Raw genomic sequence first — 21579 nt, forward strand, 5'->3', positions numbered from 1 at the left:
AGGCTCTTTAACTCCACCCGGCGGAGTAAAGGCCCACATTAAACCACACCCCCTACATTGCATATCACCGTATTTTCTTGCTATGTGTAATCTGTGTAGCACTATCTAGATACTCTATAGAACACGCTACAGTGGGTATTAGCACGTCACATTGGGTATTTGTATATTGTATTCTTTTTGCTTTATTATTGTATTGTTCTCAGCGAAGGGATGCTGCTGGAAATGTCAATTTCTGGTGGCAGTTTGTTACACCTCTCTGGTCAACTAACAAACACGTTCATTGTTCGTTTTTTTTTAACGACAGAAGTTGCCTAGAGTTACCTCGCTTCCGCTTTCTCCCTCAGATCATGCCCAAGCGAGTGGTGCGATTGCTATTGCAAGGTCGAGGATTCGTCGACAACATCACTATCTCCACCACTGCCCACATGGCGGCTTTCTTCGCTGCCAGCGACTGGCTGAGACGCAACCAGGACGACCACGGCGGCTGGCCCATCATGGTCACCCGCAAGTTGGGCGAGGGTTTCCGGCCACTTGACCCTGGCTGGTACTCTGCCATGGCCCAGGGCCAGGCCATGTCCACCTTGGTGAGAGCTTACATCCTCACCAAGGATCCCACCTACCTCAACGCTGCGCTGAAGGCGGTCGGACCTTTTAAGGTGCCGTCAGGGCAGCACGGGGTCAAGGCGGTATTCATGAACAAATATGACTGGTATGAAGAGTACCCCACCACACCGAGTTCCTTTGTCCTCAACGGCTTCATCTATTCCCTGCTGGGACTCTACGATCTGAGCGAAACAGCCGGTGAGAAGCTGGGCAAAGAGGCCGGGCAGCTGTTCAGCCGCGGCATGGACTCTCTAAAGAGCATGCTGCCACTCTTCGATACCGGGTCGGGGAGCATCTATGACCTGCGCCACTTCATGTTGGGCACGGCCCCCAACCTGGCACGGTGGGACTATCACACCACGCACATTAACCAGCTCCAGCTGCTGGCATCAATCGATAACTCTCCACTCTTCAAGGATGTCGTGAAGCGCTGGAAAAGCTACTTGAAAGGAAACCGTGCTAAGCACAACTAGGGTTGACTGAATGCGAGGAATTGAGTTTTTATCTTGCAGCGCTCGGAGTTTATCGGAGGCGGTTTGAGAAGGAAATCATGCTTGCTCTTAAATGGTGTCGTACTCTCACACATGCATAACTATCAGGGTTGGGTAGGGTTACTTTAACTTGATTACTTTCAATTACTTTTGGATGACTCCAATACCAAATATGCTAATAAAAGACAAAAGAAACGAAATATGAATAAGATTTTGTGCGGGCTTGGGGAGTAACGGAATACATGAAACGGCAAAAATGATGTTGGCAAGCTGTTTGGATTTATTTTCATTTTGTTTCTGTCGCATTTTATGTTAGTTTTGCCGGAGATCAAAGCCAGTAGAGAAAGCTTACCACGTGTTGTGAGTCATCATTTTATTCATATTTAGCTTCTTTTCACAACACGTGGTAAGCTTTCTCTCCTGGCTTTGATCTCTTTGATCTCCGGCAAAACGAACATGAAATGCGACAGAAACAAAATGAAAATCCAAACAGCTTGCCAACATCATTTTTGCCGTTCCATGTATTCCGTTACTCCCCAAGCCTGCACAAAATTTAGTCATTTTATTCATCTTTAGTTTCTTTTGTCTTTTATTAGCATATTTGGTATTGGAGTAATCCAAAAGTAATTGAAAGTAATCAAGTTAAAGTAACCCTACCCAACCCTGATGACTATACTCTAATACAGTCATTCCCTTGCACAAACACTACTATACCCTTATACACACCAATATTCTCTCGCACATACTATTATACTCTCACACCCACACGCACTACAATACTTTCTCGAACATTTTATCATACTCTCATACACTATTTAGTATGCTTTCACACTCGGTACTATACTCTCACACATACCACGCTACTCCCACACAGACACTACTATTAACTTTAACACACATTGCTATACTCTTTCAGACACAGAACTATACCCCCGCATACACTCTACAATAGACTCAACAACACTAATATCTCTCTCACACTCCATACCAGGGTTGTCAAACTCATTTTAACTCGGGGGGCCACATGATAGAACAAACATTCTGTTGGGGGCCGGACTAGTAGATTAAAGAGAAAGAAAAAGAGATAAAGAAATGAGAGAAAGGGGGAGGGAAAAGGAGAGAGAGTGGGACAAAGAAAGAAAATGAGAAAGGGAGAGAGCGTGAGAAACAAAAGTCGTGAGAGAGGGGGAAAAGAAAGGGAGAGGAAGAAAGAAATCCAAAGAGAAATAGAAAGACAGAAGGAGAGAAAAGAAAGTGCCAAGGGTATGAAGAGAGAGAGAAAAGGAAGTGAAAAACACTCAGAGAAGCGCAAGAGAAAAACAAGCTGCAGGTTGAAATATGTCCACTTAATGTTGCCAAACCCAGGTGCCTCGAACAAAGACACTGTGCTTGTATTTCTTTTTCTCTCTCTCTCTCTCTCTCTGTCTCTGTGTCTCTGTCTCTGTCTCTCTGTCTCTCTGTCTCTCTGTCTCTCTGTCTCTCTCTCTCTCTCTCTCTCTCTGTCTATTTCACTCTTTGTCTCTCTTTTTCTCTTCCTTTGTTGCTCTTTGTCTCTTTCTCTCTGTGTGTCTTTTTAACTTCTTTTGCTCTAACTTCCTTTTTTCCTTTTCTCTCTTTTCTCTTTCTCTCTTCATACCCTATGCGCTTTCTTTTCTCTCTTCTCTCCTTCTGTCTTTCTATTTGTCTTTGGATTTCTTTCTTCCTCTCCCTTTCTTTTCCCCCTCTCTCACGACTTTTTATCTCTTTTGTTTCTCACGCTCTCTCCCTCTCTCTCTTCTTCTTCCTTTGTCCTTCCCTCTTTCTCTTTTATTTATCCCCCTTTTTTTCTTTCTCTTTAATCTTCTAGTCCGGACCCCGACAGAATGTTTGTTCTATCGTGTGGCCCCTGACTTCAAATGAGTTTGACACCCCCTGCTTTACAGCATAGTAGAATGTATGACGGAGTATACTAGTATATGTGCAAGAGGGTAGAAGTATATGCGTGACAGCATTGTAGTGTGTGTATGAGAGTACAGTACTAGTATGTGTGAGGGATAATAGTGTGTGTATGAGAGTATAGCAGTCTGTGAGTATGAAAGTATAGTCGTGTTTATGTATGATCGTGTCTGGTTGTTCATGTTTGAGAGTATGATGATATATGTGAGAGCAGGTATGATTTACTTCTCAAACAGCCTCTCATACGAGTGTACGGCAGTGTAGTGTTTTTTTTCCTTCCAATCCTAATATTGGAGAAGTAGCTGCAGCTTTTAAGATTCGAATGCGTGCTCTATCATGGGTGTTGTGTTCTTTACAGCACCAGTTGTAGCATGCCATTCTATTAAGGAGCTAGAGTTTGGTATTATGCACAATTTCTTGTTGACATGCCATTGTTTTGTCTGTTTCATGTTTAATTTGAATGGTAAACCCCTTTGAGCAATCTTTCAGCATCCTACTCAGATATTTTTTTAAGATTTCATAAGATGTGCGTAGAGGTAAATTTATATATAGATAGAGAATATAATACACATTTAGCAGAGTAAATTGCCGGAAAAGAGTCTTATATTATGAATTACGGTTTACCAGTCAAACTGTTACCACAGACAGGGTTGGGTAGGGTTACTTTAACTGGATTACTTTCAATTACTTTTGGATTACTCCAATACCAAATATGCTAATAATAGACAAAATAAATTAAATATGAATAAAATGACTAAATTTTGTGCAGGCTTGGGGAGTAACGGAATACGTGGAACGGCAAAAAGGATGTTGGCAAGCTGTTTGGATTTATTTTCATTTTGTTTCTGTCGCATTTTATGTTAGTTTTGCCGGAGATCAAATAATAATGATAATTATAATAATTTCCTTTGTATTGTCATTCTTTGTAACAATGTACACAGAACGAAATGTCGATACACCTGACCCGTTGTAGCGAGCCGATGCAGCCGCAGCCAACAGAGGGCGCCGCCATTTTACCAATGTTATAAGTCTTAGGTATGACTCGGCCGAGGCGCGAACCAGCGACCTCCCAGTCTCAAAGCGGGCGCCCTACCATCTAGGCTACTGAGCTGGTAAGAGATCAAAGCCAGGAGAGAAAGCTTACCACGTGTTGTGAGTCATAATTGTATTCATATTTAGTTTCTTTTGTCTTTTATTAGCATATTTGGTATTGGAGTAATCCAAAAGTCATTGAAAGTAATCAAGTTCAAGTAACCCTACCCAACCCTGACCACAGAACATGTTTAGGATACAGACATCATGCAATCTTAATAATCACGGGTCACCAACCTTTTCAAAGCTCTTATTGATCCGTGCAAAAGGCTTACCAGTCTTTTACTAATTTCGAAAATGTCTAATGTTATGTTGTTACTATGCTATTATTGTAACAGCTGTACCTTGAGATACGGTTTTAGTTTGCATCAGCAGTTGATGCTTACACATGGGAACTGGGGATGCAGCAGCAGGCCAGGTAGAGAGAGGTGATAAAATCGGTCACAAACAGGCATAAACTTAGTGAGTGGCTGGGGGCGCTGGTCGAGAGAGATGGCCTGCGCTATCTATAAACATAAGGGTCACTTTAAGGAAATTGGTGGTTATTAGAAGGAGTGGAGCTAAAAAGGCCTAAATCAACCATTAAAATATCTTCTTTGAAATGGGGCAACGGACAATTACATATAACTTACCGTATTATGCTCATTTTAAAATATGTATTCAGGGTTATTTTTATAAATTGATCATGTAGACTCAATCATGTTAATGCTTTCTTTTGCTAGTTGGAAAAACGATACTACCAACACAAAGCAGTTGCTTTACATTTTCATTGTTTACATTTTTTTTTAAATTTCCACAAAATTGCAATGACTTTGCTGGTGAGCCACATAAGACACTCGTTTGTAAGCTACCCATGTGTGCTTTGGGGTCTACCCGGTGCTCACAGGGACCACGTCGGTGAAAGGTGGATCAAGCAAGAAAGTGCTGCTCAGGTAACAAACAGCCACGACTTATGTTTTTTTAAAAACGTTTGGATAGGAGTAGGCGGTACTTGAAACGTTGGTATTGATCTGGTCCAAGCAAATACAGGGTAGTGTTGTCCGATACCAATTCCATACTTTTTGATTTGAAATTTCATGATCGTTGAATAATTGAACCCTTCACCCCTTGAGGTACTTTATATTTTCGATAAACGTAGCATTAATATATTAGGCACCAAAATATTTCATTTTTAATATTTATTTTTCAGTAAAAGTCACTGCTGTGCTTACTATTTGTCATTTTTAGGTTCTGGTAGAGGTGGTTGCATAGGTTTGTCCCTTTCTTCTGCCTGACAGGGAGTATGAAGCAGTAGGCCAGATAGGTAGTGCTGTCTGTCAGTCACACACTCTGGTGTAAGCTTAGAGAGAAGATGGGGCACAGGGTGAGCAGGCGAAGGGATGAGCTCTCCGCATATATTGAGGAAATTGACGGAAGACATGTTAATCCCGGTACAATGGTATCAATCAGATCGAAGTACTTGCTTTGTATCGCTAATATTAATATTTGGATCGATATGCCCACCTCTACGTTCGATTACTGAAGATTAACTGAGCTCTGTACAACAGTGATGTTATTTACACGTCGTTCACAAGGGACAATGGTTTAGTTTCACTTTTATGGTCACCGTAATTTAAATGACTAAGTCCAATGCGGCGCAGTGATTAGCACATGTGCGGCACAGTTCATGTCTTGGGAACCTCCTGCGTGGGTTCAAATCCAGCTCCAGACTTCCTGTGCGGAGTTTGTATGTTCTCCCCGTGCTTGAGTGGGTTTCCTCCGGGCACTCCGGTTTCCTCCCACATTCCAAAAACATGCATTTCAGGTGAATTGGCCGGTCCAAATTGTCCCTAGGTGTGAATGAGCGTGTGAGTTGTCTGTCCCCGTGTGCCCTGCGATTGGCTGGCAACCAGTTCAGGGTGTTCACTGCCCGATGATTGCTGGGATGGGCTCCAGCACCCCCGCGACCCTACTGAGGATAAGCGGTGCAGCTAATGAGATGAGATGAGAAGTCCAATGATCAAGTACGGGGAAAAATCAAAATCTTGTACATTCAACACAATACAAATGAGAACCCATTTGCACTCAAAAGCTACCAAGGTGGGGAGAAACTGCCAAGTAAGCTAGTTTAAACTTTATTTTGAATCCGGCAACATTTTTGTGTTTTATATGCAAAGTCGAAAATAGATAAGCTGATGAACTAATACTAATAAAACTAATTACCAATATTTCGAGGCCCTGGCAGTCAAACTGCGTACAGAATACAACCTTGCACACCATTGGAAATGAAAGAATCCTTTCCTCTTATCGTCAACATGTCATTTTTACAGACATGTTGGCCATTAAAATATATCCACCAAACATTGTGACTTTCCCAGAAACATTAAATTGTCAATTTAAAAGAAAGAATATTTGGGAAGTTTCAGAAGACCTGTTGAGACAAACGAGTGGGTTCTTGTTTCCGTCCATACTAAATAGAAAATAGGCAAGTTTCAAAGTGTGTGATGAGACAAAGGCCTACACGGTTCCTTGACGAATTGCATTAAAAGATCAGAATATTTTCTAAGAATCAACAACATGCTCGACACAATATAAGACAAACCTAATGTATTCAACGTTTTATCCATCCATGCATTATCTGCACCGCCTATCTTCAGTAGGGTCACGGGGGTGCTGGAGCCCATCCCAGCTATCTTCGGGCAGTGGGCAGGGGACACCCTGAACTGGTTGCCAGCCAATCGCAGAGCACACAGAGACGGACAATTCGCTCGCTCATTCACATCTATGGACAATTTGAACCGGCCAATAAACCTAACATGCATGTGTTTGGAATGTGGGAGGAAACCGGAGTGCCCGGAGGAAAACCCACGCAAGCACGGGGAGAACATGCAAACTCCACACAGGAGGTTCGATCTCATGACCTCAGAACTGTGCCGCCGTGCTGCCCAACGTTATATATTGTGCTACAAATACAAATTAGAAAACCAGGCATTGCAAACATATTGCCCCCCCCCCCTTTTAATACTTGGTACAACCTCCTTTATCAGTAATCACTGCCTCAAGTCTTTTTTTGGTATGTCTCTATAAGGTTTGCACTACTTGCAACAGAAATATTTGCCCTTTCTTCCTTACAAAACAGCTCAAGTTCCTTAACATTTGATTTTGATTGTTTGCATGGCATTTTTCATCTTTCCACAAATGTACTAAGGGATTTAGTTCCTTACTTAAGCTTGGCCATTCTAACACCTTTATTTATTTATATGTATATTTTTTGGAACTACTATTTTCAAGTCAGTCATTTGTCCAGCGCTTAATCACAAAATGTCTCAAAAGACCGCACAAGCCATGATTGCACCATCCCCTGATCTGAAACAGACATGCAGACAAGGATAAACTCAAAACCTCAACATAAGGAAAATAACAAAACCTTGAAGAGGCCACAGAAGTGGTAATCCCCTTCCAGGAGGAACATTTTGCATTGGGTAACAATACACAAAACGTAGTGAACATCAATTAAAAACATGTAATATGTAAAACTGTTCGAAAAGTCCATGACAGCAACGACGCAGCTTCCCATCAGCCAGCTGGTTGATGGAGATGATGATATGCTTCAGGTGAAGGTGCTCGTCCACTGACTCATCCTGATGCGTCCTTCTCCCTTATTTTACCACCAACCTGATAGCCATAAGACTTAAAAAGTGGTCGGCGGCGCCCTCTGTTAGCTGCGGCTGCATCGGCTCGCTACAACGGGTCAGGTGCAATCGACATTTCGTTCTGTGTACATTGTTACACAGAATGACAATACAAGGAAATTATTATTATTATTATTATAAAGGATAGACAAAGAAAAGTATGCGGTTATCAATCATATCATAGGATAGAAGTGGGTCTTTAATCTAGATTTGTAAACTTCCACTTAGGTTGCAGATCTTATTTCTGGAGGCCGAATATTCCATGAGAACGGCCTGGATGGAGGTAAGAGTAATTTGGTTCCACTTTTGTGATTGTTTCTCACAAGTTTTTGAGTCTTAGAAGATATTTTTGGGTTTTTAAGCCTTAGGTTTGAAGCCTAAAATGTGGCAAAGTGACAAAAGTTCTTGGGTGGCCAATACTTTCAAGCGGCACTGTAAATGGCTATTTAATGGGTCGGATCACTTGCAACAGGAAAGTATGAATCAACAAAACAAAAATCCTGTTTAGTGAATGTATACTAAAGTGGGATAGTAAAGAATACTACAGTGTATGGTTTTGTGCAAAACATAAAGCATTTAAATACCTCTGGCCAGACAAGTGCATGTAATCCATCCATTATTTGCACCACTTATCCTCAGTAAGGTCGCGGGGGTGCTGGAGCCCATCCCAGCAATCTTCAGGTAGTGGGCAGGGGACACCCTGAACTGGTTGCCAGCCAGTCGTAGAGCACACAGAGACAGACAACTCACTTGCTCATTCACACCAAGGGAAGAAACCCACACAAGCACGGGGAGCACATGCAAACTCCACACAGGAACGTTTGATCCCATGACTTCAGAACTGTGCCGCACACGCGCTAACCACTGCGCTGACGTGCTGCCTCACCCTTATTAATTATAGGTTATTTTCGTTCGAACTAGGTTAAAAAAAACAAAAACTACTCTTTTCTAATTTTCCTCTTTTGTTTAAATGAATTTCATTTTTAGTTTCGTACTTTGGAATTCAAACAAAAGCACACTTTCTGTTTGGGAAAAGTCTATTTTGGTTTTTATCTTATCTCCTTGATAACAAGGTTTAACACCTGAAGGTAAGGAAAGCTGCTATTTCTATTTAGCCAAAATCATCACTTTACAACATTGCTTCCTTGATTTGGAGTATTTTTTTTTTTTTTACTCTGCTCAAAAATTGTGACCATCAGTCAAGTTATTTACGCAAAAAAATGTTCTTGAAAGTGTCACCACAGGAGATCGGGAGTAGTTTTACGGACTCCCGTATTAAAGCACCATGTGCAAATGATACCATTGATTTTAAAAATTACAAAGAAATAACATGTTCTTGTACAAAGTAACACAATGTGCTTGAAATTTAGTTTTGGTTTTGTTTTCATGATTAAAAAGCATAAAAATGAAACATTTCCCACTGTCTGTGTGTTTTCAGAAATGTGATATACCCTAAGGATGGTTGGTGTAAACACATTTTCATAACAAATCTGAAAAATTGATTTTACATCCAATATTCTAAACTGTTTTTTCCATTCGAGCCGAATGAAAAGTAGCTGTCCTGTGGAATTACCCTATAGCCTGGAAAACCTGTTAGAGGACCCAAATGCAGAGGTCAAGCAGGATAGTGTCAGGTTCAAAACGATGTCCAAATGAAATAAGAGACTTTTGAGTTACAATCAAACTCATTTATTAAAGAAAAGCAAGCACATTGAAACAAGGCAAAATTGAGTTCTTGGATTGCTTTGAAATAATCCCACAGACTGAAGCGTGAGCCTCTTATATCGTTTCATAGATTTCTGATTGGAGGATAGAATAAAACGCATGCACGTGAGCGCATTCTGATTGGTTTAGACAGGAAAAATGTATATGAACCCTGATTTCAAGAAATCTTTTGCCTTGAATTTGCTCTTTTTTATTAAAATACAAATTGAGATTTCAACCACTGGTGATTGTAGACCTATTGTACACAAAGTATATAAACTTTTCTTATCAATGGATATTTTCAATGCAAACTACAAGTTCAAACTAATGTCAGGAACTTTAAGCGAAATAACAAAGTTCAGCCTGATGTCAAAAAACCACAAGACCAAGGTGCAAGCAGAAAACTGAAGTTGCGGTTTCCTGTTGACCTATACAACACCTGAAAAGGGTATAAAAATCTTGCTTAAAAATGTCGAAGAGAGACTATTGCTAAGATTGTCCAATTGAAAACTTGTATTGCGGTGGTCTCCAGAATATATTGCCAATAAAAATTCAATGACTGTTAACCAATTCCACAGTAAACTCGGTTACATAAACCGGTCTGAATGTCATTAGCAGAGATGAGCCTCACAAACCCTGCGGTAGCTGTGCTTAGAGTTAAGCTCAATTTCACCTGCAGCCATGCATGGCATCCTCTCGACTTGCATCATTTATCTTCATTGAAGCTCATTAGAAGTATTTAAAGACCATTTGGCCTTCAGGACTTCTTTATTCTTGTAGTTCTACTGGTGCAAAAAGACTTTGCTTCCATTTGCTCATCAGATTTTGCAGTAGACGAGCCGCCTAATGTAATAAAGATTATTATGGATGACTGGCTAGTGATGCTATTTTCCTCACGCACTGAGAGCTGCAGACACTTCAAGAGAGAATGTTTGCATGTTTCATTACCATCTGTAATTTCCGACACCGTCTAACCGCAATTTGTGCAGCGCGGCAACACATTCATCCAGCGTTGCTCGGCTTTAATGATGTTTACATTTTTGGTGGCAGCTCATTCCTTCCTTTTTTTCATGTGTTTATGTAAATGTGTGATGTTGCCACAGCGGCAGATCACCTTCCCACGCAAATAAATCCTGGAATTGTACTTTTCTGTGGTTTGACTAAACTCCACACTGCACTTCCTGTTTGCCTCTGTCATTTTTAGCCTCTGGTTGGGATGGTGCATAGGTTTGCTCATCTTTTCTGCTCGGCAGGCAGGATTCAGCAGCAGGCCAGGTCTATGATTTGTATGGATTTGAAGTGTGGAGGCGGGGATTGTGAGATTTCCCAGAGTGAATCGGGGAATTTAAGGCGATGCGTTCAAATTAAAATCAGTGTAGTTTGCGCGGGCAGGAGCACCGAATCCATTCCTGTGTTATGACTTTTATTACACTCATTTTATCCACAGTACCAGAGACAAATGTTACGAGAATGGAAAACAAAGAAAGTTATGATATGAATAAATGTAAAAAACAACTCTTTGGTGTGTCTAATGATGATTTGGACTTCGAAGGACATAAAATTAAATACCTTGTACATTTTATGTTGGTTTTGAGTTCAGAATTTTTTATTAATGAATCAAGGCTGCAGATATAGATCTACAGTAATACTTTAATAATACTACAGCAGAAATACTACTAAAAACACTTAAGGATAAATACTACAAAAGTACTACTACATATTTTAAAAAATATATTGCCGGGATTCTACCACAGAAATACTACAAAAATACTACTGCACACATCGATCTACAGTCATACTCAAAAATACTACAACAGAAATACAAAAAAAAACGAGTCGATTAATACTACAAAAGTACGACTACAGATATACAAAAACTTGTATTACAGAAACACTACAAAAAATCATGACAGTAATCATACAAAAATACTACAATGATACTCCAGAATGCTACAGAATAATTATGAAACTAAATTCAAATTAAGCACTTGAAACAGCGACCTGATACATTAGTTTACTTTCATTGTGAAAGTAAAAAGACATACTACAGAAATACTACAAAATTTTCCCACAGAAATACAAAAATGTTACAGAATTACCACAAAACTGTATTTAAATTTAAGTGCTTAAAAAAGGGACTTAACGCATTAATTTACTTTCATTGTTAAAGTAAAAAGACATACTACAGAAATACTACAAAAATATTACTACAGAAATACAAAAATACAACAGAATTACTACAAAACTATATTTAAATTAAAGTGCTGAAAACAGGGACTTAACACATTAGTTTACTTTCAATGTTAAAATAAAAAGACATACTACAGAAATACTACAAAAATATTACTACAGAAATAAAAAAATGCTACAGAATTACTACAAAACTAAATTGCAAGTGCTTAAAACAGGGACCTATTACATTAGTTTACCTTCAATGTGAAAGTAAAAAGACTCAATACAGAAATACTACAAAATTTTCCCACAGAAATACAAAAATGCTACAGAATTACTACTAAACTATATTTAAATTGAAGTGCTTAAAACAGGGACTTAACACATTAGTTTACTTTCAATGTTAAAATAAAACGACATACTACAGAAATACTACAAAAATATTACTACAGAAATAAAAAAATGCTACAGAATTACTACAAAACTATATTTAAATTGAAGTGCTTAAAACAGGGACTTAACACATTAGTTTACTTTCAATGTTAAAATAAAAAGACATACTACAGAAATACTACAAAAATATTACTACAGAAATAAAAAAATGCTACAGAATTACTACAAAACTAAATTGCAAGTGCTTAAAACAGGGACCTATTACATTAGTTTACTTTCAATGTGAAAGAAAAAGACACAATACAGAAATACTACAAAATGTTCCTACAGAAATACAAAAAGGCTACATCATTACTACAAAACTATATTTAAATTGAAGTGCTTAAAACGGGGGCTTAACACATCAGTTTACTTTGATTGTTACAATAAAAAAGACATACTACAGAAATACTACAAAAGTATTACTACATAAATACAAAAATGCTACATAATTACTACAAAACTATATTTAAATTGAAGTGCTAAAAACAGGGACTTAACACATAAGTTTACTTTCATTGTGAAAGTAAAAAGACATACTACAGAAATACTACAAAAATATTACTAAAGAAATACAAAAATGCGACATAACTACCACAAAACTATACGTATTTAAATTGAAGTGCTTAAAACAGGGGCTAAACACATTAGTTTACTTTGATTGTTACAATAAAAAAGACATACTACAGAAATACTACAAAAGTATTACTACAAAAATACTACAAAATACTACAAAACTAACTAAATTGAAGTGCATAAAACAGGGACACAACACATTAGTTTACTTTCATTGTTAAAGTAAGAAGACATACTACAGAAATGCAAAAAAAATGCTACAGAATTAATACAAAACTATAAAAAAAAATACTGAAATGCTACAAAAGTACTGATACAGTGATATTATACTTCAAAAATACTGTTACAGAAATACTACAAACTACTGCAGTTATACAGCTAGAGTCATACAACTAAAATACTACAGAAGTTCTCCAAAAATACTAAAAACTAACTCGCAAATGGAATGCTTCAAACAGTGACCCAATGTATTATTTTTCTTAAATTATTCCAAAACCAATTTGATGAGATTAATTTTAAAAACAAATAAAAATAAATAGAATGTGAGAATGTCGGCATGTGTATTTACAGGCTTGGCGAGTAACGGAATACATGGAACGGCGTTACGTAATTTGGATACCAAAAAATGTAATTGTATTCCGCTACAGTTACAGAAAAAGAAATACAGTATTTAATTATAAATGAAAAAAAAATAGCTAGGTTTCGCATTTGGCCACATTTTTATAACCCAATACAGCCCTGGGTGAACACGTTTGTCGTTACAGATAGAACACTGCCATCTTGTGGTCATGAGTGGGAATTTAACAAAACACGCAGAAGCGATTTTTTTCATCAGGCAAACTAGGCCGTTGCTTGGGCGACCACTAGGTGGCGACAAAGAGTCAACATTTGCATTGCTGTCGATGGAGAATTTAAGCGAAGAATTGGAAACTACGTTTTGAGACCTTCATTATAAATAGAAACTTTTAAAATGAAAGAACGTAAACATGGAGAGACGAAAGCAAGATGGTGGTAAGCCAGTAGCAGTATAATAATGAACAGAGATCAATATTTTTCCCAAACCGTTGATAAAGAATAATGTTGTGCAAATGGTGCTCGTCTAGTTTCACTCACGCTAGCAATAGCATGGCCATACTTCATTCATGTTGTTTCTTTTTACGTCTAAAGCTATTGCTATATTATTAAGTAGTCTCCAATTAGGGTTGGTTAGGGTTACTTTAACTTGATTACTTTCAATTACTTTTGGTTTACTCCAATACCAAATATGCTAATAAAAGACAAAAGAAACTAAATATGAATAAAATTACTAAATTTTGTGCAGGCTTGGGGAGTAACGGAATACATGGAATGGCAAAAATGAGGTTGGCAAGCTGTTTGGATTTATTTTCATTTTGTTTCTGTCACATTTTATGTTAGTTTTGCCAGAGGTCAAAGAGATCAAAGCCAGGAGAGAAAGCTTACCACGTGTTGTGAGTCATCATTTTATTCATATTTAGTTTCTTTTGTCTTTTATTAGCATATTTGGTATTGGAGTAATCCAAAAGTAATTGAAAGTAATCCAGTTAAAGTAACCCTACCCAACCCTGAGAACCAATAATATATTCTAACCACAACATGTAATTATTGTTTTTAAATGTGGCACGTTATTAGTTGTTTGGAAAGGTGAAAGCGAGCAAATCTGTGACAGTAAAGCCAATAGTCTATTTATTATTTTACAGCTGCAACTGCATTACAAGCTGTGCATCTGTTCATAAATCGTCAACAATAGACACAGCCCCACGGTCCAGGGTTCAAGTCCAGCTATCGCAGCCTCCCATTGTGGAGTTTGCATGTTCTCCTCGTGCCTGCGTGGGTTTCCTTAGGGCACTCCAGTTTCCTCAGATTGAAGCCAGGTGAATTGGCCGGTTCAAATTGTCCTGAAGTGTGAATGAGCAAGTGACTCGTCTGGCGACCAGTTCGGGGTGTCCCCTGCCCACTGCCCGAAGATAGCTGGGATGGTCTGCAGCACCCCCCGCGACCCTACTGAGGATAAGCGGTGCATTGGCTCAGGAGGTCTCAGGTTCGAATCCTGGCTCCTCCGTGTTATGTCGACGTGTCCTTGGGCAAGACACTGAATCCCTAATGCCCCCAATAAGCAGGTAGGTGCCTTGCATGGCTGACTCCCTATTGGTGTGTGTGTGTGTGTGTGTGTGAATGGGTAAGTGTGAAGCACATTGTAAAGCGCTTTTGGGAGGCCTTCACTTGAAAAGCGCTATATAAATGCAGATCTTTTTTAAGAGTTGTTATAAAATGTGGAAATATCAAACCCATGTAATGGATGAAACTAATATATAGCCTGTTTACAATTCATAGCCTATTTTCCTTCTGTATACATTTCTTTTAGCATCATTGCTGAAGTTTCTTACATTAGAGCCTAAAGAAACCGAACGCAATGATGTTCCATCTGTGCCAGCTGATGTAAATGTGAATGGTCTGCATTTCAATAGCGCTTTTCAAGTCAATGAAGACCTCCCAAAGCGCTTTACAATGTGCTTCACATGTACCCATTCACACACCGATAGCAGTTCCAGCCACGTAAGGCACCTACCTGCTCATTTGAGGCCATTAGGGATTCCGTGTCTTGAGCCCAAGACGAGCGCTTTACCTCCTGAGCTACTGCTGCCCTAATGATAGTTATCCAGCATCTACCTCCACTACACAGTCGAGACCTTCCTCCTGCGATGACCACCCAATTTGTTAGTTATTTATTAAGATTACAAAAGCCAAGAGTTTGTGAAATTCTGTTGTGTGTGGGGGTCAGACATTGGTGGGGGGTCCCCAATGAATTTCTGCTTGGGGCCCCACTAGCCCCTAGAATCGTCACTGGTCACATGGGTTAATCGTACCGGCTATAGTTGTCAAAGTCATCGTTGTTTTGCTGTAAGAGTCCATGTCTCCCAAGAGTCTGATCTTTGATTTCACTTCTATGTTCATGTCCCTCCAGATAGGTTTAAGTCTGGCAAGTGCGGCTTTGGTTTGAGCTATCCTGACCATGATTTCTGGTTCTGACCCTTCTTCTGATATAACAGCTCCAAGTCATTTAAATTTGGTGACAGGTTCTAGCTCTTTGTGGTTGATGGTGATGTTTATGGTGATACCTTGGTCATTACTTTTGTTTTTTCTTTTGTGCTGATTTCTATCCCATACAGGCTTGATGCTTTGTCCAGGCGATTGACCAGATTCTGAGGTTCTGTCTGTCTCCGACCAATCCGGCAATATAATCAGTATAACGGAGGTTAGTGATGTTACCTCCCCCAATACTGACTGTACATTCTCGTTGCTCCAGAGCTTCGGACATGTAGGGCTGAGTCAGGCTTTAATGCCTTCTGGCCTGCGTAGGCTCAGGTTGGATTTTTTTTTAGCCCCTTTCTTACCTCTAATGTATATCAAGGTGAGGCTGAGTAGAAAAATTGGGTTGTGCTGTGGCTCACAGCCAATAAATTATTGCTCTGCAGTTGAGGGGGTGGGAGTGGTGGCTAATGGACTTGACAGCTCTGGGATAAAAGCCTTCTCTCAGTCTGTCTGTGGAGGCGCGGATGTTCCTGTACCGCTTTTCTGATGACGGGTAGCTGCATCCATGGCAATGCCCTTTGCTCTCCTCTGGACTAGGCCCGCATATATGGAATCCAAGTCAGGAAACGTGCAGCCCACCATGTCCTGTACAGTCTTGACCACCCATGCTAGTTGTTTCCTCTCCTGTGCCGTGCAGCTGCCATACCAAAAGTTCAAGTTGAGGCAGAAGATGATCTCAATTGTTACTCTGTAAAAGTTGAGGAGCAGCCGAGGGGAGAGACAAGCCTGTTAACGTTTCCTGAGGAAGAAGATCCTTTGCTTATGTCATGTCCTGCACGGTTGTCATGGCGCCCAGCTGGCCCCGCCCCTTGACACCGGCTGAGAAGCATTGGACTGATTGCTCTTGGAGTACATAAGCGCGCTCCTTTGTACTGTGCGTGGCTGGAACGTTTTTTAAACCTGGTTAAACTCCGTGAGGCTTCTGTTAAAACCTGTTAAATGCCTAGTTCTGTGAATCTACCCATATTTGATCCTGTTTTGTTTTTGGTCTGATCCGTTTGTTTGTTTTTGACAACTTGTCTTTTGTTTGGATTTCTAATCCACTCAGCGACCATCGATTTCCGGATCGAGTGTGCGCACCCTCCTCATCCTTCCCCCAATAAATTGTGAGTACGTCTACGCGAATGGGTCCTTTTTTCCTGTTTCCCGCTCCGCTTCGTGACAGCTTAGCCTTCTTCATCAGGCGACAAGTGTTCGTAGACCAGGAGAGGTCTGATGTGATGTGAAGGCCTAGGAACTTGATGTACAAAGATTGTTATATGGCATACACAACTTGAAATGTTTAAAAAAACATAAAATACAGGAAATATGTTTAACAGGTATGTTGAGCACATCAAAATGCAGATGCAGCGGATAATATACAAGATTTGGATTCTATTATCTTGAAGACCAAGCCACACAACAGAAGCATTTTATATTTCATTAAAAATACAGCTAATGGCGGCACGCATTAGTGCAGTGGCTTATGGCTCTTTAGCTCAATTTCTGTTCTATAGCTTATTTACGACCTATGTTTCATGTTGACGATGTCTGTGTATTGCAAAATCCATTACAGCCTTGGTCATCCTGTAAGGGGGACTTCGTCATGCCGTCCGTTTTCAATGTTTCTTCATTTTTCTCACGCTGAGGTTTTTTAATTTTTCCTTGCCCCCATGTAGGTTTTAGATCACGGGATGGTCGTATAATAATCTGTAGTTTGCAATAATCTGTGGTCTGTGTAACCCTTTGAGACTCCCTTGTGATTAAGGGCTATACAAATAAACATGACTTCACTTGACTATGAGTACAGGTCTTGGTAAGCTTATATTATTCACTCTTTAAGCTGCTGTGTTGCTGCAGTGTTGTGGCCCCATGAGAGAGCAGAATGAGACCCTAGAGTCCTAATAACAACATACTGCTCTGCTCTGGGGTCTAAAGCAATAGCGCCAAGATCAGTTCTTAATTTGTGTTGTGTTGTCAGTGCTGCTGTGTCAAACAAAAACAAAGCGACACAAACCTATTCTCCATGCACTTAAACGCATCCCTCTTTTATTAATCCTGCAGCAATAGCTGAAATACTAAAGTATTAAGGTATTAACTCATTTTCCATTAACTTTTGGGATAAAACATCAAAGGGACACTGAAATATTTAACAAATAGATGTCGCTGTATTGTCAGGGTTTGTACGGGTGCTTTAAATTCTTAAAAATGCTTGAATTTTAATGGTGTTTTCAAAGATTGAAAACTGCTTGAATTTTGAGTGAATGCTTTAAATGCTTAAAATTGTTACAAAGACTACATCCCCCAACAATGGTGAACATTCAGGGAACGGATATCGAGAGGGTGACATCATACAAGTACCTGGGCGTTTACCTCAATGATAAACTGGACTGGACCCATAATACAACTGCTCTGTACAAAAAAAGGCAGCGCAGACTATCAGCTCAGGAGGCTGAGGTCTTTTGGAGAGCAAACATCTTCTACGGAGTGGTCTGCTGGGGGAGCAGCATTTCGATGGCTGACAGGAAAAGACTGGACAGTCTGATCAGGAAGGCCAGCTCTGTCCTGGGATGCTCTCTTGACTCAGTGGAGGTGGTAGGGGAGAGAATGATGATGGCTAAGATGTCATCCATAACTCGGAACATCTCCCATGCCTTGCAGGACACCGTATCTGCTCTGGAGAACTTCTTCAATGACAGGTTGCTTCACCCCAATTGTGTGAAGGAGCGGTTCCGCAGGTCCTTCCTTCCTGCAGCCGTCAGACTACGTAATAAGCAGTTTTCCCGACAGACTGCACACCCTCCACGACTTTGCATTTTTGCACATTACTGGCCACTTTAACTATTTTGCACACCTGCCATTGGAAATATTCATTTTTAATTTTTTTTGTATTTTTTTATTTCTAAACACTTGTTTATACTTTTGATATTCTTAGCTGTTTGTCTTTATTATTTGTCTTACTGTTGTAACAAAAGAAATTTCCCCATTATGGGACGAATAAAGGATTATCTCTTATCTTATCACCATGTTTCTGAAGAAAACTGTTAAAAAATGAGCCTGACACTGCTCTCTGCTGGCTTCACTTTGCCATTTAATTTCTCATTTCCTTTGTGATTAACTGCATCTGGCATTAGTTTGTACGGCATTCTGCCTTGAGGTATCATCGCCCCAAGGAGGACAAGTGCATAATACACCTAAACAGGGCACTATAAGACATGTATTATTAGTGCAAAGATTTCATATCAATGACAGACATTTTTTGTGGGTCATGCAAAAAATAAATGTTTCCCAGTGGTAAATTGTAAGAAGAACTTACTGCAACTGAAAATGTAAGCAACATATCACTGTCATTTCTACCTAACACCTATATGGGGAGAGATTTGTCTTAAAAACAAATATATTCAAAATTTACTCAAGATCTAAAAATCCTATGGACTAGATTAATAATCGCATATGTGAGTCGCAGATGTATATACAGGGTTGGGTAGGGTTACTTTAACTTGATTACTTTCAATTACTTTTGGATTACTCCAATACCAAATATGCTAATAAAAGACAAAAAAACCTAAATATGAATAAAATGATGACTCACAACACGTGGTAAGCTTTCTCTCCTGGCTTTGATCTCTTTGCTCTCCAGCAAAACTAACATAAAATGCGACAGAAACAAAATGAAAATAAATCCAAACAGCTTGCCAACATCATTTTTGCCGTTCCATGTATTCCGTTACTCCCCAAGCCTGCACAAAATTTAGTAATTTTATTCATTATAGTTTCTTTTGTCTTTTATTAGCATAATTGATATTGGAGTAATCCAAAAGTAATTGAAAGTAATCAAGTTAAAGTAACCCTACCCAACCCTGTGTACATATATATATATATATATATTTATATATTTGTGGATCTGCAAAATACACTGGATTTCATATTCAATGGTATTGGAGAAATTGGAAAATTGGCTTTGAAAGACTTTAAAAAGTGCTTGAATTTGGCCTTGAAAAGGGTGTACGAACCCTGATTGTTTAGTGCAGCCAAAAAGGAATAATTGCTGCAGAGACTCAAAATGACCAAACCGCAGCAATTTTCTCAATATTCCTCTAGGTAAGGTTCCTGTTATGTCAAATAAATACACATTTCTCTATTAATATAGTACCGGTAATTGTTTTTCGCTCAGGGTATGTTCCAAAAGAACAAAATCCCTGAAGTAGGACCTCTCTAACTTGAGTACTGGAGTTCCTAGTTCTGGCGTAGTGCAACCACAAATGAGTGCTAAAAAGCTCATGGAAGAATAAAAACTACGTCAACTCAAAGTGACCATACCACTTCAATAATGTTTTCCCCGCCATGCCCCCTTTCACAAGGTTTTTTGTTTCTGGGAGTACCCGTAGTAGCAAGATGGCAGTCAATCATGTCAGCTTCCTCTAAGTGAGCCTCATGTTATGAAAAATGAATACACATTTCTCAACTTATAAGTGTTTGAAAACATGCACATTTATATTGTACTTAATGTATTTCTGTCATTTAAATACATTTTGATTTTATTTTTTCCGTCATTAAGTTTTCCTGGAGCTAAATAGAACACGCTGTACCTTTAATCCTGTTCTGACTGAATGGGGTGGTCAATATTATGTCTGACTATATTCTCATAACCTGGTCAAATATTATCATTAGTAATATTACAAATAATTGTAATAAGCCCAGATCCACAGTGTAATCACTAGGGAAACATCGGGAAAAACATTTAATTTTATCTTATCACATTATTTTTACTAATGGTACCACATTGTACAATGTTTTTTTGGGCTGAACTATTTCCCATAACGCTCCGTACAATGTGGTACAGTGACTAAAAATAGTGTGATAATGAGATAAACTGCAATACCTTTTCCTCTGTCATCAAAAATCCTAGTAGTCTGATGGTTATGATTCGTCATGCTCACGTTGTTTTGGCCGGACTATTTCCCATAATACTCTGTTACAATGTTGTACAACGAGGTACAGCGAGTAAAAATAGTGTGATGATGAGATAAACTGCAATACCGTTTCCTCAGTCAACAAATATCCTAGTAGCCTGATGGTTGGGATTCTTTACTCTCACGTTGTTTAGGCTAAACTATTTCCCATAATGCTCTGTTACAATGTTGTACAACGTGGTACAGTGAGTAAAATAGTGTGATGATGAGATAAACTGCAATACCGTTTCCTCAGTCATCAAAAATCCTTGTAGTCTGATGGTTAGGATTCATCATGCTCACCGCCACAATCTGGGTTTGATTCCGGTTGCATCCAATGCTGAGCATATGGTAACATGTTGTACTGCATTGTTTAAGCTAAACTTTTTCCCATAATGCTTCATTAAAACACTGTACAACCTTGCACCATGAGTAAAAATAGTGTGATGAAGTGCAATGCCCTTTCTGTAGTTATCTAAAATACTGGTTGACTGGTAGTTAGGATTTGGCGCTTAAACCGCCGCAAGCCGGGTTTGAATCCACTTGCTTACAATCCTGTGCAAATGAGGTCAGAAATATTCATCCATTCATTAATCAGTGCTCAATTATGAACCGGTGGTTGCCGACTACTGGTTTACATCTCTTTAAATGGTTAACTGCACAAAACACAAAATACAAATGTTGTCTTTCAGAGTAAGTCCATATTAGCTCCATGGTGCTTTTTGAAAATAAAAAAAAAGTAAAAAATAATACGGTTTCTGCGCAACAACATAACACAAACATTTTTAACAATTTCCAATGAATATAGATATACAGTGGAACCTCGGTTTTCGAACGCCTCTCAGTTCGAACAAATCGGTG

At 39.2% G+C, this 21579-nt stretch overlaps 1 protein-coding gene across 1 annotated transcript in view; it reads left to right on the forward strand.

Moving 5' to 3' along the window:
• Nucleotides 1–1234, forward strand: part of glceb (glucuronic acid epimerase b) — a 41256-nt gene extending 40022 nt beyond the window's left edge. Inside the window, exon 5 of the mRNA XM_088333630.1 lies at nucleotides 345–1234. Within this exon, the coding sequence (XP_088189756.1) occupies nucleotides 345–1076 (732 nt within the window). The 3' untranslated portion in view covers nucleotides 1077–1234. The remainder of the gene's footprint in view (nucleotides 1–344) is intronic.
• Nucleotides 1235–21579: the final 20345 nt, after the last annotated feature.

The sequence above is a fragment of the Urocampus carinirostris genome, chromosome 4, assembly GCF_059441175.1.
Source record: "Urocampus carinirostris isolate Australia breed hairy pipefish chromosome 4, RoL_Ucar_1.0, whole genome shotgun sequence".
In the NCBI taxonomy this organism is placed as follows: Eukaryota; Metazoa; Chordata; class Actinopteri; order Syngnathiformes; family Syngnathidae; genus Urocampus; species Urocampus carinirostris.